We start from the raw sequence: 25,045 nt of genomic DNA, 5'->3' as shown, positions 1-25,045 counted from the left end.
ACAGAGAACCTCTTAGCAGGTGCATTTCCCTAGTAGAGTTATTCATACGTTCCCCTTCTTCTGGCAGAGTGAGCGTCTCTCCTGGATGGTGCTGCCCGGCACTGCCAGACCCGTCCAAGCTTTCACGGATCCTGACTTCCCCGAACGTGGGGCCCACCCACTTTTTGCATTACGCCGAGCCACGTCACGGGGCCCCCGTGTTAGAGGGAGCTTGTCCTTTGGGTCTTTGCTCTGTGTGGCTTCAAGTGCACCAAGGATTTCTGACTTCTGTAAAGCAAGTGAAACATTTGGTGCATGAATTTGCCAAGTCTGCAAAGAAAAAAAAATTAGTCTGAAATCAGCAGTTTTCACTATCTGCACAGTTTGGAAACTATTCAGTGCGACTTACTACTGACCCTTCCTTCTTACTTTAGACGCTCTCGTTCCTGAAACACGGCCTTGGGTAGTCTGACAAATGGCCGTGGTCATTCCTCTGCCCTGGCCTTCCGAAGGTGAGGGCTGGCCCTCTCTCCTGCGGCCATAGGACCTTCAGGCCTATACCAGTATGTTCTTTTAAACAGGAACCAGCCAGATCGTTATCTTGAAAAGACACTATTCAACTTCATCGATATTTGATAGGAATCTAAAGCCAGTTGAATCCTAAAAAAATTGTGTTATGAAAAGCCTGAGGAAGGGCCGGTCTATTGTCAAATTGAAATCTGCATAACTAAGGTACTTTCACAAAATTCTTGAGGAGTAAGGAAGATTTCAAGGGTTGATATTGTTATCACTGATGAGCTTTCCCTCAGGATTCCTTGAGGAGGACATCACCTCACAATTTAACACACAGAGTTTGAAGAGACAGAGGAAGTACAAAACGTACTAAACTTCATCTGAATCTTTGATGCAAAACCTGAAATGTTTACTCATTTCTTTTACAGTTTTTTTAACGTTTATTTATTATTGAGAGACAGAGAGACACAGGATGTGAGCAGAGCAGGGGCAGAGAGAGGGGGAGACACAGAATCTGAAGCAGGTTCCAGGCTCCGAGCTGTCAGCACAGAGCCTGACATGGGGCTTGAACCCACAAACCACGAGATCATGACCCGAGCTGAAGTTGGACACTTAACCGACTGTGCCACCCAGGCGCCCCTTAGACATTTCTTTAACAGCCTTTTCTGTGTACCCACTCTGTGCCAGGCACTATGCCAGGGGCGGGGGATGTCAGGATGAAGCCAGGCCTCTGTCTGCCAGGCTCACGAGTGTGTGGAGACCCCAATGTGTATAAAAAACAGCAGCAAGTGTATTAACTGCTACGAGAAAGTTATGTACTAAGTGCCGTGAGAGCCCTGAAGAGCAGCCAGTTGTTCCAATTCTATCATTTTGTGAAAGCCATGATTTAATGGCGTTAATACAGTATCATCGTGTTATATAAAACCTATCGCTTTGAAAACCTATAGCAACCAGAAAGTTCTCTGATATCCACAAGTCAGAGGGAGATAGTGTAATCCCGTGTTGTATTCCCGATAATGGGATGAGTCCCAGACATGTTCACGGTGTGTCCGTTTGAAGCCAGAAGAAGACACCAGGCAGCTGAGCTCACAGAATCCATAAGGGGCTTAGATGCTAACTTGAACAAAAGTGGTGTTTGGATGAGGTCAGCCAGGATGTGGCTATGTAAGTAATTTACTCCCGGATTCCAGTCTAAACTTCGTGAGCAAGGGAGTAGAAGTACGGAAATGATCTCAAACAGGCAGAATGTTCAGAACCACACGTTTACACACAGTCCAAATCGGTCCTCAGTCTGAAATTCTCAGTGTCCTTCAGAATGCTGAGTCATCTGGCATTGCTTATGGCTTCGTGGCTTTCTTTCTACTATAACTCTATTACCCGGGAGATGGTTTCACCTTTCTGTAGAAATTTCCAGCAGAAGTTGGCATGTTTAGTTAAGTATCTAGCGGCAGAATAAAGAAGGCAGGTGGACTGGTCCCTTTTATAATAGTCATGTGCTGGGCGTTACAGCAGTATTTTATGTAACAGACATAAAATTTATACATAAAAGTTACTTTATTTTGCCTCAGAACTCCTATATTGTAGGAATGATATTCCCATTTCACAGATGTGGAAACTGAGGCCTGAGTCCAGCTCAGTAACATACTCAAGAGTGATGCAGTAGTAAGTAGTGAAGCTGCCTCTTTGTAGACAAAGCTGTTCTTTGTCCAGGACTCTACACCTTTCTCATTGTCATCCCAAGCAGAGGGACATTTTTGCCCCCTTGTCCTTTTTTCCCCTCACTGCTTTGATTATATAAGCCTGTAGTTCTGTGTTGTAGCTGTCAGAACTTAAGCAAGATCTGTGAGCAAGGTGCTGACCGAGTATAAATTTAGGAGGCGGAACATTTCCCACATTCAGTGGCAATTGCCAAACCCGTGGGATCAAGAAGGCACGAAGTGAAGGGTAGGGTTTCTGTTCGTGGTGTTTGTTTTGCCTTTTAGTTCTTAATTTGCATGAAAGTGAAGAATCTGGGATTACTTTTTTTTTTCTTTAAGCACTTTTGTATGTGTGTATGTGCATGCGTGCGTGTGTGTGTGTGTGTAGGTGTGTGAGGAGGAGGAAGGTCCAAGACGAGGAGGGGGGCGGTCAGCCATTTATTAACTTGTTTGAGCTGAAATGTCTCTGCTGAAAACCTGTAATGCTGTCTAGAGCTTCCTGGTATTAGATTTTTTAAGCACTTCGGGGGGAAAAAATGGAAATTGGATTGTGTTACGTTAAATTAAAATTCTGTCCGTCTAGCAGTGAGCGGTATATTCTTTGGAAATATTACATTTTTGACAGCACAAGCGATTACAAAAAAATCAATAATCCAAGAACGCTGAAGAGTCTTCTAAGCTCTGGCAAGAAAAGCAATTAGTGTGGATTGATTTACTGTTATTTATTGTGATGAGGTAATTGCCTCAACGCAAGCCTTTCTTGAACTTGTGGTACCCCACGGTTTAGAAACATTTATTCTTTTAAATTGTTTAATTTATCTCTGGCCTCATTTTATAACAGAGATGGCTTCACGCTTCTTAACGGATGTGATGACCTGGCTGTCTTCTCTCCGGCTCCTTAAGCCCAGGCTTGGTTTTGTCCCTGTCACGGCTGAGCCTGGAATGAAGTTCCAACCTCGTGCGCTCAGGCCCGTAAATCCTGGAGAGATGGGGACGGAGACAGAGATCACAGGACTCTTCTCTCCTGCACAGGCGGTGCAGGGCGGCCTTGCCTGCAGCTTCAGATTGCAGCCACGGGCGGAGTACCCAGTCGGCCCGGATTGTGTGCCGCCCGCGGGACGAGGAGAGGGCGCCATACTCCCATTCGCACAGACAGCATCGCTTTGAAATCCTGCTACAAACCTCTTTAGAGGCTGCCCGTCAGGGACAGAAGCCCATGGAAGGCTGCCTGCTCCTTGGGGAGCAGCCTTTTCCTTTCTGGTGTGTGTGTCTTCACTTCCGCCTCCGTGTTTCTTTTCGCCCTTGTGTGCGTCCCCTGTGACCGTGCATCGTCAGGCTCTTTGCGTGTGTGTCAGTCTGGGGGCAAATGCTCTTTGGGCATTTCCCTTATAAACATCGCCACGTGTCTTGTACTGGCCAGTCTTGGTCCTTTTTCTTACGAGTTTGCGTCTTTTTCCTGTTGAGTGGCTCACTTCCCACTCCCAGGTGCAGGTGCAGTCTTCGGTGATGGCCCCTCCCGGTGTTTCTTTTGCTGCAGGGAGAGGGGCCTGCATGTGGCTCGGCTGGAATGACCCCCAGAGCAGTCTGTGGGCACGTCTTTGCATATGTATGAAACATTTCAGTCTCCCAGCCCGCGTCATCATCCAGAAGGTTCTTGAAGGGCCACTAGCTTTGCTGGATGACCCTGTGCGGGTAATGGGACTTGGCAGTTTATAGATTCCAAGCGGTGAAGTTTCTCTGAGTAGAAAGTTTCTCACGGGCACATTTACCACTGGGTAGGGAGTTTAAGTCGGCAGCCGTCCAGTCAGAGGCTTCTGCTTTTGCATGCTTTGTTTTGCGAATCTGGGGGACCCAGTACTCTCGTTGGTTGTAGCGGGCGACCCAACAGAAATGGAAGGATGTATGCCCCGGCACCTGAACTCGGGGAGCTCACGGTCAGCCTGGGAGGTGATGCCAGCTACCATTGGAGGGTGGAGGCTGGAGGGTGGCATCAACACGGTTTTCCGGAGTGTGCTCCTTGGGACACTCCTTCCTTGGGATCCTGTAGGTGTCGTGTGGACAGGATACAGCGATTCTTAAACTTATTTGACCCGGGCACCTGGGCGGCTCAGTCGATTAAACGTCTGACTCATAGTTTCGGCTCAGGTCATGATCTCACGGTTCATGAGTTTGACACCCACATCGAGCTCTGTGCTGACAGTGCAGAGCCTGCTTGCGATTCTCTCTCTTTCTCTCCCTACCCCTCCCCTGCTCGCACTCTCTCTCTCTCTCTCTCAAAATAAATAAATAACTTAAAAAAATAAACAAAACTTATTTAACCACAGAACCCCCTTCTCTTTTTTTCTATCCCCGTTGTACCTCCCAGCATTTGGGTTTTATGGAACAACTTGGTAAATACTGGTTATCAGAGACTCCAGAAGTAAAAAAAAAAAAAAGCCACGATGTCCCCGGCCAGTCCCTGCCACTCCTGCGGCTTCTGAGCCCACTGCGAGGTGGAGCTCAGATCTTCCAGAGGGCTCCGTGCACCTCCCTGCCCGCCCCATCCCCCCACACGCTCCCCACCTCTCTCTGCTGCACACCTTGCCTTGCACACCTTGCCCTGCACCCCGTCGCCTCGCCCGGCTTCACACCTGCTCCTCGTCTTCCCACCGCTCTTCTCCCAGAAGGCCGTGCGACTCTCTCACCTCCTCCCAGACTGGGTTCACCTGCTTTGCTTCCCTCCGTGATGCTTGATCTGGCAGGTCACGTGTGACTTGTTTGTGATGCTAGAATGCGAGCCCCGGGAGGCCCCGTGTTTTAGTTTTTGTTCTGTTCTCAGCACGTAGGCAGCCCTTAACAAATATCTGTTGAGCGAACCAGTGAGCAAATAACAAATGCTATGGAACTTCGGTGTAATAGCTGCATCATGGAAGACAGCAAGGTGGAGGTGGAACTCTGAGCTCCTTTGAAGGCTCGTAGCCACGGAGACACGGGGTTTAACGGCTCTTCCGTTGCTGGGCCGGCCCAGCTCGGGTCTTCACTCTGTCCTGAGTTCACTGCCTGGCCTCCAGCCCACAGGGCTCCCCTTCTCTCAGTGTAGTGAGGGCCAGTGAATCCAAGAAGGGGCACAACACGTGTACGTGCTTTAGCACTGAGATGCTCAGTCCTGGGGAAGCCCAGCATGGTCCCAAGGGCAGAGGATTTTTCACATTCGCCCGAGGCTGTAGGCCCGCTGCTGTGAGTCAGGCCCTGTACGACGGGGATGCTCCGTGCAGCCCGTCAGGAGTTGTTCTTTTAGCAAAGAGCAGATTTAATATCTGTAAATGTATTGTTTTCTTATGTAGGGCACAGAAAGCCTTGCTTCATTATTGTATTATGTTCAAGAAATCTCTCAGTGGAGATTCCGTTCAGAGGGAGTGTGGGTATCTGGTGTGCATTTTAGAAATCTGTGGAAATACAGGCACGGTGGCTCTCAACTGGGTCTACCCTGTAGTTTTGGAGGTAGCTGCTAGCGGGCAGTCCCGCGGGCTGTCCACACGGCAGGCTGTGCAGAGCCAGGGCCCTGAGGCAGGACCGATGGGAGGCCAGGGCAAGACAAGGTGAGTGGTTTGTGCTACCAGAACTTCGTGTGCTGCAAATCCTACCCTGAAAACAGCATCACCTTGTTGATCCTGTGAGCGGAACCAAAGTCCTTTGCCAAACTGAAAATCTCAGAGGAAAAGTTGCAGAAACCGTCCATCCAGTCCGTTTCTGGCAGGGAGACTGCCCAGAAGTGGTGTTTGTTTGCTGCAGGCCTGCGGTGGGCAGGGCACCAGCTGTGCTGTGGAGAGTGGCGGGCACCTGGGCTTTGGAGTCAGACCGACCTTAGCTCACACCCTGGTTTTTGCCGGGGAGCAAACGGCTTACCCTCCCAGGGCCTTTGCGTCCCCAGCTGTAAGGAGAGAATCGACGTGTCTTCCCAAGGCGGTTGTGAGGCGTATGGTAGAGACCCAGGGGTCACAGTCTTCATCGCCAGTGCATTCTGGTGCGCCTCCTCGCTCCGGTCTTCCGTTGTTCCAAAGGCAAACATGGAGATTCTAAAATCCCACGTGCAAAAAGGAACACCACTCTTACCTTTCCTTTGAATGATGCGGTGTGCCCAGAGTTTCTGTGTCAACAGTCGATGATAACAATTCGATGAGCATCTCCACGCAGGCTAATCTTTTCACGTGATCACTCCTCCTTGCGAGAAAATGAAGAAGCGTGCCCAAGGTACCCAAATGTTCGGCAGCAGAACCCCGACTGAGCGCAGGTGTGTCTGGCTCCAGAACGCCCTGCCACTCAAAGGTGGTGGTGAGAAAGGTCCTGGGCCCCAGAGCTCTCCAAAGCACATGGTGGGGAAGCATCAGTCGTGATTATTGCTTTCCAGAAGTAAAATCCAGGTAGGGCCTCAGTTGGAAGAAGCTGTCACTTCCCATCTCGTGGGATTTGGCAGGAAACAAGGTCCCCAGACTTAGCCCTTGAGCCATCGACACTCACTGAGTCTTGGGTCAAAGTCAAGTTCAGGGACTGGGCCAGTTGTTTTTTTTTCATCTATTTAACTTCCCATTTACATGTCTGTAATTACTTAAAACATGCATTCTATTCTGGAAATCCTAGAAAACATCGAAATTTATGAAGTCTCCATAGCCTACTAGTGTCTGCTGCTCGCCCCTCGGTATTTCCTTCCTGTTTCCCTCAGGTCTACAGGAATCTAGACTTGGGAGCCTTCAACATAAAGAGCTGGTCTAGAGGGAGTGTTCCCAGGTCAGCTAAATTTAATTAGTACTGAGCTTACTGCTTGCGGGCACCGTTCTAGGTGCTGTAGTAACAATGATCAAGACAGACCAAAAAGCAACAAAAGAATTCTGCCCTCCTGGGGTTTATATTCTCATGGAGGGAATAGACAATTAGCAGAATAAGTAAGTAAATCCTGTCTTCTATTAGAAGGTAATCAGTCCCATAAGAAGCAAACCAGCTCAAAGCTGTAAGGGGCGCCGGGGGAACAGAGAGAGGAGGCCTCACAGGAACAGTGACATCTGACCATGACCTCTTTGACCTCAGGTTGCATCGACCTTCAAAGGGGCACGCACCTGGGAGAGCCTGGGGTGCAGGTGGGTTAGCCTACCCTTCTGTGGATCTTTTCTGAGAGGATGTTGGGTGGGAGAAGACCACACAGTGGAGCTCTGATACTATAGCATCTCTGCATGGTGGCAATGGCGGTGGTGATGGCGATGATATTTATGGTGATGGCGATGGTGATGTTTATGGTGGTGATGGTGGTGATGGTGATGATGATGGTGATGGCGATGATGATGTTTATGGTGATGATGATGGTGATGGCGATGATGATGGTGATGGCGATGGTGATGTTTATGGTGATGGTGATGGTGATAATGATGTTTATGGTGATGGTGATGATGATGTTTATGGTGATGGTGATGATGATGGTGATGGCGATGATGACATTGATGGTGATGGTGATGACGATGTTTATGGTGATGGTGATGGTGATGTTTATGGTGATGGTGATGATGATGGTGATGGCGATGGTGATGGTGATGTTTATGGTGATGGTGATGGTGATGATGATGTTTATGGTGATGATGATGTTGATGGTGATGGTGATGTTTATGGTGGTGATGATGGTGATGGTGATGATGATGGTGATGGTGATGATGATGTTTATGGTGATGATGTTTATGGTGATGATGATGGTGATGGCAATGGTGATGTTTATGGTGATGGTGATGATGATGTTTATGGTGATGGTGATGATGATGGTGATGGCGATGATGATATTGATGGTGATGGTGATGATGATGTTTATGGTGATGGTGATGATGATGTTTATGGTGATGGTGATGGTGATGTTTATGGTGATGGTGATGATGATGTTTATGGTGATGGTGATGATGATGTTTATGGTGATGATGATGGTGATGGTGATGATGGAGCAGATATTTTGAACATTTACTCACCCTTTCATCTGTATAACTTCTTTGGTCCCACCCAGTAATTCTGTGCTGTCAGTGTCTTCCCAGTCCCAATTTCTGAGGAGTAAACCAAGACACCGGAAGTTCAGGTCTATGCCTGAGGCCACATGGCTAGTTGATGGTGGCCCTTGTGTAGTGAGGAGGTGGACACGGCTGTCCTAGCCACAGCTTTTGTTGGCGACTGGTACTCGCTCAGCCTTGGTTGGCGTTTAGAGACAGTGGTTGTTTCAGCTCTTGGCTGAGGGCCAACGTCAGGAGCGCCTCCTACCGCCTTACCCTCCTTGTGCTCAGAACATTTTCTGAAGCCATGTCTTCCTCCCTCTGCAGTTTGGCCACGGCTGCATTCTGGGGCCCCACTGCTACTTTCACGGAGCTTCCCTTGGCCTGCTGTCGACCTGGTGTCCCTGGCTGGGCGGTCCCCCAGAAGGGAAGCAATGGGAGTGTAGTGCACTTGCCCCACGTAACCTGGCCTCAAAAGACAGAAATGCAACTCTCTTCAGCATTTCTTCTTTGCCTGTGTAACTAAAACTTAATTGTTCTTTGTAAGTCCTGGGAGGTTGTTTTTTCTTGTTGCTAGTGTTTATTTTTTATGGTCAGTTTTCTGATTTATTTCTGTTATTTTACGCTGTAACATTTGACTCTGAAAATGATCTGAGAGATAATAATAGTTAACATTCACAAAACCCTTATGGTGGGGGGCCAGCCTCGAGCCCCGGGCTCTCCTGGATGCACCCCCTCTATGACCAAGCACCTTGGGAGGGTCACAGGCTGCACCAAGGAGGAGGCTTCTGTAGGAGGGAAGGAGGGAAAGAGGGGTGACCCCCACCAGGAGGTGCTTCAGAGGATGATAGTAACAAATGTGAACGTACTAATTAATTAAGTGTAACAGTCATGAGGCCTGATGTGCCTTATTTCTCAAAGCAGACTCATACTCTTTCTTGACACATCATTTAAACCCTGTCAGGTAAGTAGGGAAAGTTTTTTTTTTTTTTTTTCCATTTCACAGATGATGTCTTAGCTGGGGTATCCCAGCCGATCAGTGGTGTGCCCAGCACCTGAACCTCAATCCCCTAGCTCCTGGTTCATTCATGCTTTCTGACTCCACACTTTGACCTACGCTTGATGTAAAATGCTATTGGGTCATTACGAGGGCCTTTGTGCCACAAAGGTGTCCACATTCAGATAGCCTGGTCTCCATCAAGCATTGTCGAAACTGCCTTGTACCAACCAGTTCATATATTAGGGGTTGTAACAGTTGTACTATCTCTTCCTGCAGTTGGAATCCATAGTCACTTGGGTATCAGTTAGATTTGTGGTTTGTCTCCTTCTTTACCTCGTCTTTGTCTCTATCTCTACCTTAGCTGGTTTTTTAAATTAAGGTTATAAAGTCTTCACTTGTGGTTGTAGGTTTCACCCCAATAGTTATCCAGAACCTTCTCCCAGGTCATTATCTTTTTCCATCCTCTCCAGAGAGGGGTGGGCCCAACTCAAGGGCCAGGCTCACATCTCCATCCCTGAGCCTTTTGACATAGCTGCACGGCCATCTGCCGTCCTTGGTTACCCAGACCACAGCGGGAGCTCGCGTGGCGAGGGCCTTCCTGCCTGCCGGGCCAGCAGGGCACCCTCTACTCCACCCGAAAGCTATCTTGGGCTTTGCAGCTGGTTACCAGTGTTACCACCTGGGACATCGCCTCATCGCCAGCTTCTCATCTGTTTTAAAACATTCCTCTTGGTGCTGACGGGAAGTTGGATTGGCCTCGCTTGCATGCAGGTAGATGCCTTCTAATCGGTTTCTCCGAGCCCAGTTTCACAAGTGAGATGGGACTTCCTGTCCCTGTCTGAGGAACCAGAACCATAAATCCTCTAGTTGTGAAAAAGTGTCTTTTACCTACTTCCCTGATGTAAGTCTGAGAACATCGATTTCAGCCTCCACAAAGTCAACCGCCCTTTGTCTTTCAACTCAGATAGCTGATCTTTGGTGCACCCTTTGAGAAAGACTTTTAAAACATCATTGAAACATGACCCCAAACCCAGCTTCTGCCCTTCGCCTTCTCTCCTTGACTGGCCATGTTACTGGAATTCTTCTTAGTACAGCCACCGGGGCCACGGCCAGGTCCCGTGGACACCCGTTAGGCCTTACCTTACCGGGTTTCTTAGTGTGTTGTCCCTGCCATCCCTGCCTCCGTGAAGGGCACTGTTCCATAGGCCCTGTGACTCCACCCACGCCTGGTTCCTCTGCTGTCACTCTTTCTCATCCTTCTTCGTGAGCTCACCCTCTGGTCTGTCTCTCCTGTTCCAGATGCCGCCCTCATGCTGCTGCCCTCTTCACCTCACACACCCTCTCGTGATGGGCGAATTCCATCTGTGGGCCTCTGCTACTCGCCTGTGCTCAGATCTGTGTCTACAGCCCAGAACTCTCCTCTGAGTTAGGACTCATTCTCCGACCTCTTTCTGGAAATGCCCTCTTGGGTATCCAGAGTCCTGTACTCACACCCCTCTTTCTCCTCGTCTGTAGAACTCCCTCCACAGCAGGTGCAATGCCTTCCTCTTGGGTCTTCCTTGCTGGAGACTTGGGGTCATCCTGGGGGCCCACCTTCATTTTTTCACACTGCTTCCGAGTCACTGGGTCTGGCTGGTTTTACCTCCCCCATCTCTCTTAAAGCCTCTCTTCACTTTCCACTTCCTTGTGCCATGCTCTCATTTTAGGGCTTATGCAAATATCTGTATCATTTATCTGTAATATACATACATACCTGTGTAAAGACACATAATCTATAATCCATATGTGTGTATTATAGATGCATCTGTGTCTCTTGTGTGCACCTCTGGCCACAACTGGACACGTGTTCCCTGCCTCCAGTCTTGTTCCTTTCAAATCCACCTTCCACCAGTTTCCAGAATGGTTAATTCTAGGTGTGAAGAAACCTGGGGGAGACACGTGTTCCTGAAGCCACGTTGCTGGCATGTCCCCCTGTGGTCTGGCGACTGTCTCCTGCCGTCTTCTCAGCCCCCAGCAGTCCCTCCCCCATTATGGTGCTCCAGGAACTGCCTACAGTTCTCCCAGCCCACTGGGTGCTCCTCGTTTTTAGGAGTTGTTGGTTAGGTCTGGGCTTTTTTATGTCCGGGAGATCCATGCCTGCCCTGATGGAGCTCCCAGGGGACCTGGTTGTTCAGGAAATAATGGCAAATGGGAAGTCAAGTCATCTCTTCGTTGCTGGCGGGGCCTGGATCCCCAAATCCAGTGCAGACCAACTGGTCAGGCTGGGAACGTGTGACACTTTTGGTGGATTCCGTAACTGGACTGCAGTTTCCTTATCTGTAAGATGGGGATAATAATTGTACCTAGCATATTAGGTGGTTCTGAGACTTCTAGGAATTAATCCCTGCAAAACACTGAGAACTACCTGGCCTGTGGTAGGTAAAACTGTAATAATTATTATGCTTGATTGCGTTTCTTAATAACTCCAATGTAACCCTGAATAGCAGGAATGCCTCGCTGGTGATTCAGTTTAGTTTTTGGCCACAGTAAGAACGTGGATGTTTTGTTTTACACGAACTCTGCTGCTGTAGCTGCTTCTATGTTCCTCCTGACTTTGGGGCGTCTTTGGGCCCGAAAGCTCTTGATAAAGAACTTCCCTTTGAAGATCTACTGTCCCTTGCCAACTACCAACGTCCGACTTAGACCCCGAGTTTTCTGATTTTCTTGCCCAGATAGCATCGGATCTCTGCATTGACATCTATGTCTCTGAACTCATGTGGATTCAGAGGGTCACAGATCTCTGTGTCCATCACTGGATGCTCAGGGTGGAGCACAGTTCCACCTGCTCCCCGAAGGCGGTCAGTGAGTACGTGCTTCACCACTGAAACCTCAAGACTTGGAATGTTAGCAGTGCAGTCAGACTTGGTGTCTGGCCGTGGACGTAGAGATGTCACGTGCCCTCTCCTCCGCCTTTGTCCCCAGCCCTGCTGACAAGCGGCAGCACCTCCTCATAGGTCTGAACTTGCTTTGTTGGAAGGGCCCAGATGCGGCCCAGTGACCGCGGTTGTAGGGAGAAGATGCCGAACGGAGGTTCACTGGTGATTGATGTCACTGAGAGGTTGCGGGGGGCCTGACACAGTGGAAGGGCACTGAGGGTAAGAGGCCGCAGGGGGACAGATCTTTCTAAACCCCTGGTGCCGTCGAGCAGCTGAGCGGCTTCTCACCTCCCTGCATCTTCCAGCGGCTACGATCACGGCCTGCCAGAGGCCACAGGAGAACGTGCCCTCGTGGAGTGAAGGTTGGTTAGCCTCTGAAAGCGTCTCTTTCAGCTTTAAGAATTGAAGATTTTGGGTAGAAATTGATGGTCAGTCAGTCACAGGTGGGCCTACCTGTACATTTTTTGGCCTGTCTGCTCACGTCTTGGCAGTTTTTCTCCTCATTTGCAGTTCTGTCGAGGAGTGGGCATGGGAGTACAGGTTGAAACTCTCATGGGGAAGTTAACCTGCTTGGCCCCACGAAGGGCGAAATTGGCTCTGGGGCATGGAGTTAGGTCCACAGGACCATTTCTGTAGTTGCCCCTTCCTGCCTTTTATGCCCACTGACCACTCAGCCCTGGTAATAGAGTATTTTTCGATTATTCTTTCTGATTTCTATATAAGTGCTAGTGTTCCAAAAGTAATTTTATAACGTTTGCATATTTAGGAGATGAAAGCATTTGAAAATGTTTTAGCTTCTATTTTAACTCTGCAAATAATGACACAGTGGCATTTTAGATTGCTTGTTCTCTGCTCAGTAGACGGATGAGAGAGCCTGGCTAATTTTTGCCTTTGTTCCGGGTCCTTTTGTTTAATAAATCCTTGTGGGCCAAGCCACGGGGTTTTCTTGCACAAGGGACTGAATGTAGCACATGCAGTGTGGCCCAGAGCATCCTGTGACCACAGAGTGGCCTTGCGTAGGGTGGAGGGAACGTTTCAGGTTTTCTCACTGGATTGACTTCCGTGGGTCTTTCTCTCCAAGAATGGCCCTCCTGGGAGTAACAGCATTTGTTTCATAGGCCGGGATGGCCCCTTCCTATGTGCTGCTGGGACAGAAAGGAGCAGGAGCGAATTCTGGAGAGGTTTCCGAGGAAGCCTGGACAAGACTCAGTAATTAGGCGAATAGTAAGAGAAAAGAAAAAGTCTAGGGTGACACTCAGGGGTTTGCCTTTGGGTGATGAGCTGATTTTGCAGAAAGAAGAGTCTGAAATTGTGTGCGTTTATTCTGAGGTGCCTGCAGAGCATCCCCGTAGAGATAACCCGGAAGACAGTTGGACATCCCTGTTTGTGGTTTGGGCGCGATCGCAACAGGATATATAACACGCTGTCAGACCGATCACTGGGTCTGCCGCAGGAGAGCAGACAGGCCCTGGACAGAGCTCAGAGAAAGCCGGCACTTCCCGTTGTCCCATCCGGATCCCCCGGACTGTTCCCAGAGCTCCTACCACCATGGGCTGCTCCCTCTCTCCTGTTTCTGCCAGGCCAGCGAGCTGCTTGTGTTCCCAGATGGGCCCTGAAGGCACATTGGGGATTCACGTGGCATTCTGCTGGACAGTTGTAGGGCTCACGGCTCAGAGGGATACTGATACTGTCTTGCCTGTGCGTCAGGGCGGGGGATGGAGCAGTGATCCAGACGTCCATCCTTCACTCAGCCGATGGCATGGCCTCACTGGGTTCCCTAAGGGGCTTGAGCAGGCACCCCTTTCCTCCTCACCGCTCATTCTGGACCCCTCAAAGCAGTATGCAAGGTGGGAGCCAGGCCGCATGACCCCTTGCGTCCTTATCTGGAAAGTGCCTCATCCTGCCCAGGTGGGGGCTGGAAATACATTTACCAGGTGGATTTCCCTCATGGGGGACAGCTGTGGGTTGATGCCTGTGTCTGTGCACATGCTTGCAGGTGAGTCCTGTGGAGAAAGGGACTTGGAGAAGCAGGTACATCAGGGAATTAATTGTGAGGGGAGCTACTTTGAAAGACATTCACTTTATTTTGTTTTATTTTTTAAATGTTTGTTTATTTTGGGGCGCCTGGGTGGCTCAGTCCGTTAAGCGTCCGACCTCAGCTCAGGTCATGATCTCACGGCTCGTGAGTTCGAGCCCCGTGTCGGGCTCTGTGCTGACAGCTCGGAGCCTGGAGCCTGCTTCGGATTCTGTGTCTCTGTCTCTCGGCCCCTCCCATCCTTGTATTCTATCTCTCTCTCTCAAAAATAAACAAACATTTAAAAAAATTAAAAAAAAATAAATGTTTATTTATGAGAGAGAGAGAGAGAGAAAGCACAGACAGGGGAGGGGCAGAGAGGGAGAAAGAGAATCGCAGGCAGACTTCAGGCTCCGCACACAGAGCCCGACACAAGCCTCGATCTTACAACCGTGAGATCATGACCTGAACCAAAATCAAGAGTCAGATGCTCAACCCAATGAGCCACCCAGGTGCCCCGGAAGACATTCACTTTAAAAAAAAGAAAAAAAAAGGAAAATGATAGATTGCTGTGTTCCTCTTATGTTATTTTCTTCTTGGACAAGAAGTGGACAAAATGAGAAATGAAAGCAACCACATTGAGCACAGACCCTTCCTACCCAGGGGACACCTTGTGCAATGACTTGCTTGGTCCCCGCCGAGGCAGGACTCAGCATCCCGAAGTTGCGTTTTTCCCTGGAGCGCATCCTAGGGGGCAGCCTGCTCATCAGGCTTTGGAGGTGTCAGACACCCCGGGGTGGGGGGTCGGTGGAGGAGGACATTGGGGCAAGTTGCGCCCCTTCCGCTTGGGGCTCGACCTCCCCTGGGGCTCACCTTCAGTCCTTGTCCCTACAGCCCTTCCGCTGTGCCCATTGCCATTACTCCTGTAACATATCCGGCTCCCTGAAACGGCACTACAACAGGAAGCACCCCAACGAGGAATACGCCAACGTGGGCACCGGGGAGCTGGCGGCCGACGCACTCGTCCAGCAAGGTAGGCAGTGTGCCCCTTGAGAGGAGCTGGGACGTCTTGCAGCTCAGCCCCGACCCCTGAGCATTTGTTAGTTCCCCGTCGTCATGACTGTGCTCCACGTCCCCCGTTGGTATGTCCCGGCGTTACTTGCTGCCTCCGTGGAAATCCAGGATGAGGAATCCTAATTTACCACCCTCCCCACAACGTTCACTTGCCGGCGCTGGCTGCCTTCTGTTCTTGGTCCATGTACCTTCCTCCTGCATGAAAGTTCCCGCTCACGTGCACATTCTGTTTCCCTCAGTATAACTTCCAAGGGCTGTTTGTGGTCCGGCATCAGGTGGCCCATTTTGTTTTGCCCTGCTCCTGTTGGACATGGTAGGGTTTACAGATTCCTCTTTTGCAATTATGAATCATGCCGTGGCAAGCATATTTGTAGGTGAGCTTCTTTAGATTATCCAGAAATATTTATTGAGTGCTCAGATTGCTTATTCATCCTGAAAAGGATAAACCATTTAGAGCATTTAAACTGAACAGAATGGATGCAAACCTCTCATATTCTTGAAAAGCCTGAGAGGTTTTTTTTTTTTTTTTTTTGCTGCTTTTTTCAGTAAATGATCGCATATTCCCACTTGAGAAGGTTGAGCTCATGAGCTGTTGCCATACAGAGAAGTGCTGCTGTATTTATATCCGTGCCTCAGTAATTCAACTCAAAAAATGATTGCCGCACACAGTCCATCAGTTTTTACTACTTCCTGAGTCCTGTGACTCTTTGAAGCCAGAGACCGTTTTAGAAACCTGCCCCCAGTAAACAGAGATGCGGGCTGGCGCTCCCGGCTGCAGGTGCGGGCGCTCCGAGGTTTCCGGTGCGGCGCGAAGTCCCCGCTCGCTGGGATTGCCTTGAATGAATCTTCATATAAAACAAATGAATTGACCGAATCCTTCAGCACTTTCAGTGACAGGGCTGATGTATGGAGGTAGATAACGGCATAAAAACTCAGGATAATTTTAGAGCCATCCATCAGGGGTAACGGGGAGTGTGTGCCTCGTGTTTTAATGACCGTTTCGTGGAGCTGAAGACCGGGATGGCGCCGTGGGGGGGTGCAGGGGCCCTGGCTCGAGTCTGTGCTCTGCTCCTTGAGTGGTGCCATTGGGGCACGTTAACCAGCCTCTCCAGCTCAGGCCCTTCACCTGAGAATGGAGTCGATAGCAGCCTTCTCTCCTGGTGGCGGATGGGGTTACCTGAGCGAGCACCTGAGTGGCACGCAATACATTTTCGTACTTGTTTCCTTTTTCCTGAAAACATCTACGCCCTCTAGAGCTCTAGAGCCATTGCATCATTTTTGATGCCCCCCACCCCGCCCCTCCTGCCCCGGTCCAGGAATCACAGAGGAGAGAACCGATTGCTTTAGAGTCACAGCAGATTGCTGGAGAAGCAGGCTAGACATTCCTTTTATTATCCTTCGCGCTGTTGGGTTGGATTGGCAGGAAATAGACCTTTACTGCAGCTGTTGGGACAGGCGTGGGGCTCTGATTGATGACACTATCACTGCTCTCTGCTTCCAAACTTTCATCATCGCCTTGCGGAGAATGTGCCGGTGCCGAACTGTTTCCTGCCCTACGTTTTCAGTTACCTTTCTAAGACGCTCTGTCATCCGTTGGCATTCTCTGACAGGGTCTGCCGGGTTTTAATTTTTATCTTCGCAGGGGCATTTTTGGTGTCTTCATATACACATATACATGTGTATACATATATGTATATATGTGTACGTGTGTACATATGTGTATATATATATATATACACACGTACATATGTACACACACACTCACACACATATTTCCAGTGCCCCCTTCAAGGGACAAACTGAGGAAGGAAACAACTAGATGCCTCTCTTGGCTCATAAGAGACATTACACCATTGTATTTTGGCGGGAGAATAGTCTCTGAAATGAGATAGCTGGTTGAGTATGAACACAGCTTAGGAACTTTAAGAGCACGATGCTCCCACTGTTCCTCTGTCTGAGAGCAGGCAGGAAAACGGAGGGACAACTGTGTGGGATGCACACAGTTGCTGTGTTCGGAACGCTGGGTGCTTGGGTACCACTGGAAATTTTCATCTTCTTTTGATTAATTTCACAGAATTCTCCCCAACCTCTCCCCACCCCCACACTTGGTTTTGTTTTTCTCTTCTAGTCCCTCATCAAAAAATACCTTCACGGGACTTACTAACTTCTTGTTTTGGTATAGAGAAATATGTGTTAGAGTAACGTGACAACAAGCTGTGAACAAAACGTACCCTTCTCAGAGTGGTGTTATGGCTTCCCCACAGGGGAAGGGACTCCTTGTCCATCAGCCCAGCGTAAGCAGTGCCACGCTGTGACACAGGCAAAGCCATCAGCTGTGGGCAGAGGTTCTCTTACCCACAGTGCTCAGGGATTTGGGAAGGATGTCCACGCGTGGCACTGTGCAGGAGGTAGGGAGGAAGGCCTAAAAGGCAGAGATGTTTCCAGGTCAGACATTTCTGTTCCTTGCCGGTTTCTGGGGGAAGGTTCCCCGGTGGTCTCCGTGGAGTCGGGGTGATTTTCAGTGGGCTCCCGAAGGCCTCTGGAATGGCGGCTGCTCGGGCGTCCACCCGTCGTGTTCCGTAAATGTTTACCAACAGGCTGTCTCGGGCAGGGAGAAGGGAGGCTGGTTTACAGCGTTTGCCAGCTTCTGTAGTGGAAATGGTTGTGCTGTGGCCAATTTGAAGCTACCAGTGTGATGTCCCTGAACTGGACAGAGATGCGCACAGCAGCTTGCGAGCTGGTGGCAGCTGGCTCCCGCCCGCCACTGGTCCCCAGGGCACAGGGGTGACGATGGCACCCCTTTGGGACCCACAGTCCCCTGAGAACTCTGGTGCGTTTCGGTAATGAGACTTGCCCGGAAGGCCGTGTCGATGTGTTACTACTCCCTGCTTATATTTGGTGTCCTTCTGATACTTCGAAGGCAGATTGGACAATCTCTTGCTAATTTTCTTAGCCCATCGCTTGTTCGTTAATATGGATGTGAGGCATTTTCCCACACAAACACACGTTTTCACGTCGTGTGGCTGCAGCGGGTCCGGCCCTGTTTCCTCTCGGAATCTGCCTGAGTTAGTAGCGCAGGGGCCGCTTCCCTAGGTCTCGGGCTGGGGGCTGGCTTTGCTTCACAGGCCGTTAGCTCCGTCCTGAGCTCACCGCAGGACACAGTGGGACTAGCAGGCTGCTTACTTCCCAGTGACCTCAGAGCAGCCCTGCAGGTCACTCCAGGTTATTGGCATGAGCACAGGCATGGGAGTCTGGGGCCCGGAGCCGGGGTGGCCGATCGCTGTGGCGCTGGGACGACTCGCCTAACTTCTCTGAACGTTGTGTTACGTGTCTTCGAAGACGAGGTGCTGATTCTGCTCAACAGCAGTTGCAGAGATTAGATCTTACTCTCTAAGGTCCCAGGAGGTGCCTGACACGTAGTGCTTGATAAATGGTTCAGATTGGCTATCGTGTTTATTCCCACGTTCCTTGGTCACCATGTGTCTGTCTCTTGTGCTCCTAGTGTGCCCGACATTGTGCTGGACCCTGGGATGTGGTGGCCTTTATCGTGTTGTGGCCTGGGCTGCGGACGAAGGCTGGGAAGCTCCTCCAAGGCCCCGTGTTCTGGCTGTAACAGAATGCGTGTTCCTTCCAACAGTTACCCGTGCTGCTACAGGAGAATTCGCTGCTTCTCTGTGGTGCTGACCCTTCTCCCCGGCCCCACTGTTCGAGGGTCATTGAGGCTGGGGTGGCGATTGGGACGAGGGGCAGCGGGAAGAGCAGGGCTCGAGGAGAAGGCTGCGTTTGCGGCACCTGCTAAAATCTTGGCGTGATTTTGAACTACCCTAATAGAAGAGTGTAAAAGTATATGCATACGCACCTTGGATATATATCCATACCTTGGCTTTTCACACCAAATCCAGGGCAAATAGCATAGAAGAAAATCCAGAAACTACCAGGTTACACAAAAGTCATTGATTTGATTTGGAGACATTTTAATTTTAGAATTGTTTTTGTCAGGGCCCGGATTCCATACCTGACTGGCAGGTGCTTCCAGTGATGTGATGTCATCGCACCGTGTTATTGCTCTGCGTTCCTTTCTCTCTCAGAGGCCCTGTGAGGTCGGCATCGTCATTCCTGTTTTCAAGACAGGAAACACGGGTGGGAGAGTGGTCAGCCCAGGCCACAAAGTGGGCGAGGGCCCGGCTGGCCCCCCCAAGCTTGTCTCACATTTGCACTTGTTAAGGAGGAAGAGGAGGAGGAAGCATATGGTCCTGTTCTGGGACAGTGATTGGCTCGCATTCCATAGTGGTCACATGATCCTGTGTCAGAGGGTCTCGCACACACAGGCTGCCGTTTACTCTTTCTGAGTTTTTTTGTCTCCAGGTCTAGCTGCTGATCTAGCGGCTGATCTGCTGATCTGGGGTTCGAGAGAGATCCAGGTAGTGTTCTGACAGCATGCTGTGTGACCAGGGGCCTCCACGTCATGCTTGCATAGGATTTCCACTAGATTGCTGTCCTGGGCGCGTTTCCTCGTTCTGGGCTGGGGCTCTGCCGGGTCTCAGGACAGGCACTGGATTAAGAGACAGCAAGAAGTGGGGATTTTAACAAAGTCCGGGTCCACATTTTGCTTCCTAGTATTGTATCATCACATTGCTCTGTATCCAGTTTCCTTTGATAATTAAGCTCATTTGTCACAGTTACTGTCTAGCTGCTTGTATCAGTTTCTTACCGCAGCTGTGACAAATGGCCACACACTTGCTGGTGGGTTAAAGCAACACAGATTTATTATCTTAAGGTTCTGAAGGTTAGAAGTCCAAGATAGGTGTCACAGGCTCAGGTCGAGTTTGCTAACACGTATGTATTCCTTCTGGAGTCTCCAGAGGAGAGCCTGTTCTCTTGCCTGTTCCAGCTTCTAGAGGCGGCTCACATTCCTTGCCTCAGCCCCTTCCTTCTTCCACTGTCACGGCCGCCAGTGACGGTAGAGGCTTCTCTGTGACCTCCCTTGTGCCTCTTCTACAGGAGGACCCTTGTGATTACATTAGTCCCGCCTGAATAATCCACGCTAATCTCCCTGTCTCAGGAGCCTTGATGAATCACGACCTCAAAGTCCCTTCTTGCCACACGAGGTGACCCTCCCATGTTGCAGGGATCAGGATGTGAACCTTTCTTTTTTCTTTCTCTGTGTTTAGTTATTTTTCATTGTAACGAAAACCTCACACACCTGTCTTTGTTGTGTATCCAGGCACATTCCATTCCAGACCGTCAGCTCCTGGGGGCCAGGACCCCCACCTGTTTAGTGTGGGCTCACAGTGCCCCTAGGGCCTAATCCAGTTTACAAACAGGTCCCCACTGCTTTTTTTTTTTTTTTTTTTTCCAGCTTTACTGAGGTATCGTTCACAAAGCTGTAAGATATTTAGGATTCTCATCATCCAGTCGGCTGACACATTCATCACCTCACACACTAATCCTTTTGCTCTTGTTGAGAATGTGTAAGTTCTACTCTTAGCAAACTTCAGCTATCGGCTGTGGTTACCGCATTTCACATCAGACCCTCAGACCTTAATCATCTTATAACTGCCAGTGCGCACTCTCTTACCAGCCTCTCCCTGTCTCCCGTGGTCCCCCGCTCCCGGCAACCACTTTTCTAGTGTGTTTCTATGAGTCTGACTTTTTTGGTTTTTGTTTTTGATTCCCCCTATAAGTGAAATTATACAGTATTTATCTTTCTCTGTCTGACTCATTTCACTTAGCGTAATGCCCTCAGGGTCCATCCATGTTGTCAAAACTGGCAGGGTTTCCTTCCTTCTCATGGCTTACTAATATTCCTGTGTGTGTGTGTGTGTGTGTGTGTGTGTGTGTGTGTGTATACACTACATCTTCTTTACCCACGTGTCTGTTGATGGGCACAGGTTGTGGTCATATCTTGGCTATTGTAAATAATGCTGCAGTGAACATGAGATTGCAGATACTGCTCTGATACTCTGTTTTCATTACCTTTCCATACAAACCCAGCAGCGGGATGGCTGTATCATAGGGTGGTTGTATTTTTAACTTTTTGAGGAACCTCCATACTGCTTTCCAGCGTGGCGGAGTTTACATTCCCACCAGTAGTGCACAAGGATTCCCTTCCCTCCAGGATGTGAATATCTCCGGGCGTCCATTATTCTGTCTAGTGGAGTGCCTTTGTTAAAGTTACGAGCTTTAGCATTTCGTCTTAGAGAAAACAAAGGCCCGGGAGTTTCAGGAAGTGGCTCCTGGGTCATGGGAGTCAGTGCCAGCTCCAGGTACCCGACTGCCCAGCCTCCCGTTCTGTACCACCCTGGGAGTAATGTTATTGGAAATGAAATTGAATTTTCAATAAGGTCACCCACCACAAAGGAGCGCAGATATTTTAATGTCTAAGACTCTTCCAGAATACACTGCATTCCAAAAAGAGCAAAGGGTGCCATGATCGATTTTTAAAATTGTTCCTGACGTCCTGTGCTCTTGCCTGGTTCATCACGCCTTCTGAGGAAACTGCAATTTTGGGGTTGGCCGTTCTTGTGGTGTGCACTTTATACACCAGGGCCACAAGTAAATTCGCCACATCTCCCATGACCTTTATTGTGCATTGCCTAAGAATGTAATGAATTGAACTGGGAATTAATTTCTCTCGGCTTTGCTGCCAATTAAGTGCTCACATTCTGCATTTAGTCTGGGTCACGTGCTTCCAATGTATTGTTCTTTAATTAAAGGCAATGTGGCAAAGGTTGAGGTTTTAATTACTGTGGGGCATTAGCATATTAATTTTAATTTAAACATAATATAAGGATGTTTTTTCTCCTGAAATTAGTTTCCATTTAAGAGCACCCCGGAAGGAGTCTTTAATTCCATTTAGGTCGCTTTTGTTCGCTGCCTCTTGCTAAGTCTCTATAGGAGGACCTATCTCGCTTGAACCAACTGAAAAAAGGCAGAGGTTCTCACACCTTGGAGAGCTTTAAAAAAGGTGATCCTAGGAAAATACATCATTTTAGATGATTAATAAGTGATAACAAAGGAAGCTAAAATCTAAGTTAATTATCAGCTGGGTAGGAAAGAATAAGCCCATTTTGTTTGGCCTAAAAAAAGAGTGCACAACCTGTAAGTTTTGGAAAATATAAGCACCTGTTTGAGCTGCCTCCTCTGTAGAATGTTCTGGAAGTTTATAATTTGGTGTTGCCAGTCTTTCTGCTGATTCTGTCCTGTCTCTGTTGGGCCTGCTGTGCTCTCCTGCGCCCTCCCAGCGTGGCACGGCTGTAAAGCAGTGAGTTGAAGGCACAAGGGGATGCGCTGTTGGCCATCTGGGTTGGCTTCCTTTTCCGCTCATGACTGTGTGGGGAATCACGCACCACCTCAGGTGATATACAGGAAGCCCCAGTTACAGAAGAGTGCACTGTCAGATACCACTGACATGGAATTGATTCCGAAAATCAAGCACATCATACTTGCATCTGGGAGATGCTTAAATTACGTTCCACGTCTTCATGAGATTTGCTTGTTATTATGCAATTTGTCAAGACAGCCTCGTCATCAGTACAGAATTCCTCTTCTCCCTCCTCAGTACCCCAGTGAGCAAGAAATAAATCTCAGACCCGGGGCGGGTGCAGGAGAGCACAGCAAGTCTGACGGAGACAGGGACAGAGGCAGCAGAAGGACTGGCCGTAGACCCCATGACACCAGGTTTGCCAAGAAGGGAATGAGCTTGGTCAATGCCAGAGACAGAGAAAGGAGAGACTGCGGGAAGGGTGGGGAAGAGACAAGGCCAGAGAGAAGGCAGGAATAAGATCACACAGGGGTGACAGTAAAGTCATGCAGGCTACCGCTTGGAGCTGGGATTTTATTCTGGGTCTGATGGAAGGTTCTATACCTATGAGGGATGTGATTTAGTTTATTTTTAAAAGCCCATTCTGGGGGCGCCTGGGTGGCTCAGTTGGTTAAGCAGCCGACTTCGGCTTGGGTCATGATCTCGCGGTCCGTGAGTTCGAGCCCCACATCAGGCTCTGTGCCGACCGCTCAGAGCCTGGAGCCTGTTTCAGATTCTGTGTCTCCCTGTCTCTCTGACCCTCCCCTGTTCATGCTCTGTCTCTCTCTGTCTCAAAAATAAATAAGCGTTAAAAAAAAAATAAAAGCCCATTCTGTGGGCACCTGGATGGCTCAGTCAGTTAAGCATCCCAGCTTCGGCTCAGGTCATGATCTCACGGTTTGTGGGTTCGAGCCCCACATCAGGCTCTCTGCTGTCAGCACAGGGCCTGCTTGGGGTTCTCTGTCTCCCTCTCTCTCTGCCCCTCCCCCGCGCTCTCTCACTTTCTCTCTCTCAAAAATAAATAAACATTAAAAAAATTCAAAAGCCCGTTCTGTGTGCGGGGTGGAGAGTAGACCAACGGTGGCTGCAGGAAGACCAGCTGTGCCCACGACGCCACCCCGGCTCGGCTCGGGGTGCTGGCCCGATGGTGCCAGTGGGTAGCCTGACTCTGGCCTGCTAATCCTGCTAATCGTTTGTGTGGATTTGGAGACCTGGTGCCGGGACAACTCCCTCTGAGGCTAGAGTTCCTGAGGCTAGAGTTTGCTTCTTTTTTCTTTTTTTAAAACTTCTAAAAAATGTTTATTTTGGGGTGAGACGGAGAGGCAGAGCGTGAGCAGGGGAGGGGTAGAGAGAGAGGGAGACCCAGAATCCGAAGCGGGCTCCGGGCTCCGAGCTGTCAGCGCAGAGCCCAACACGGGGCTTAGACTCACGAACTGTGTGATCATGAGCTGAGCCGAAGTCGGACGCTTACGTGACTGAACCACCCAGGCGCCCCTAGAGTTTGCTTCTGAATTCACAGCCTGTGAAAAGTGATTTTTGTCACTAATTTAGTTGCTGCTCTTGATAGAATTTTAGAAAGATAGTCTTTTGTGTCACTCTGAGGGTTTTTTCTGTTGTTTGTCTTTTTACCTAGAGCTGTACATGCTCTTAAAGCATCCACGCCTCCCACAACATGTGTAAGATTTTGTAGCGACATTTCACTCGGTCTTTACTGGGAAATCCAAATGGGGATTTATGCAAATGGCTCAGCCTTTGGTGTGAAGGAGCCTGGCTCTTGGTTCATGTTTTGGGACACAGGCGGTTGAGGAAAGCAGCCTTGTCCTTCAGTTCTTTTTGTTTTCTAACTTACTTGTTATTTTCAAATGAAAACAAAAATGAAAGAATGGTTGAGGCCACCTACTCACTTGGCCACAGGAATTCTGTTACTCTGGCACCGAAAATATGACGTATATATTAGACTTTCTGCAAATGCTCGTTGGAAAATGAAAAGAAGTACATTAAGCTTTAGAAACGTCTGCCCTGAAAAACCTCTGTGCTGTCGCTGTTCTGTTCTAGTACGGAGGGGAACTGGCACTGGACGTAAGTACTGGAGACAAACAGTGTGTTCCCTGGAGTTGAGGGGCGGGAGGGAGGCGCACTGGGGCCCTTTTAGGTGCTGCGAACGCTCCTTTTTCCTCTGTGCCTTCAGGTGGTTTGAAGTGCCCTGTGTGCAGCTTTGTGTATGGCACCAAGTGGGAGTTCAACAGACACTTGAAGAACAAGCATGGCCTGAAGTTGGTGGAAAACGAAGGAGATCCCAAGTGGGAGGTAACTTTTGAAAGTACGGTATTGATCTTGACATTTCCAGATGCACGTGACAGAATGGAGCAGGCGTGGGTCCTTCTCAGAGGATGGGGTTTTCTGGTCGGGAAGCTAGGAAGTCTTTTCAAATCCCGTCTCCTGCCTGAGGGGTGAGACCTGGGCTGTGCATGTAAATTCGTACCCGGAGTTGAGTTTAGACCATTTTGTGAATGTCTGTGTTGGTGTCATTGGCACTTTCACTTCTGTGACTCACCAA

General features: G+C 49.4%; 1 protein-coding gene across 13 annotated transcripts in view; it reads left to right on the top strand.

The window, feature by feature from the left end:
• ZFAT (zinc finger and AT-hook domain containing) overlaps positions 1-25,045 on the top strand; it is a 253,317-nt gene that overhangs the window by 130,463 nt on the left and 97,809 nt on the right. For 11 of the 13 annotated variants that reach the window (XM_042923645.1, XM_042923643.1, XM_042923651.1 and 8 more), the window contains 2 exons: positions 15,006-15,144; positions 24,677-24,795. In XM_042923645.1, coding sequence (XP_042779579.1) covers positions 15,006-15,144; positions 24,677-24,795 — 258 coding nt within the window. Of the gene's footprint in view, positions 1-15,005; positions 15,145-24,676; positions 24,796-25,045 lie in introns of those variants that run through there. The other 2 variants (XM_042923655.1, XM_042923654.1) reach the window with 2 other exon arrangements.

This window comes from Panthera leo, chromosome F2 (genome assembly GCF_018350215.1).
Source record: "Panthera leo isolate Ple1 chromosome F2, P.leo_Ple1_pat1.1, whole genome shotgun sequence".
Taxonomy (NCBI): domain Eukaryota; kingdom Metazoa; phylum Chordata; class Mammalia; order Carnivora; family Felidae; genus Panthera; species Panthera leo.
The sequence above is the reverse complement of the archived record's forward strand: the minus strand, read 5'-3'. Positions and strand labels throughout refer to the sequence as shown.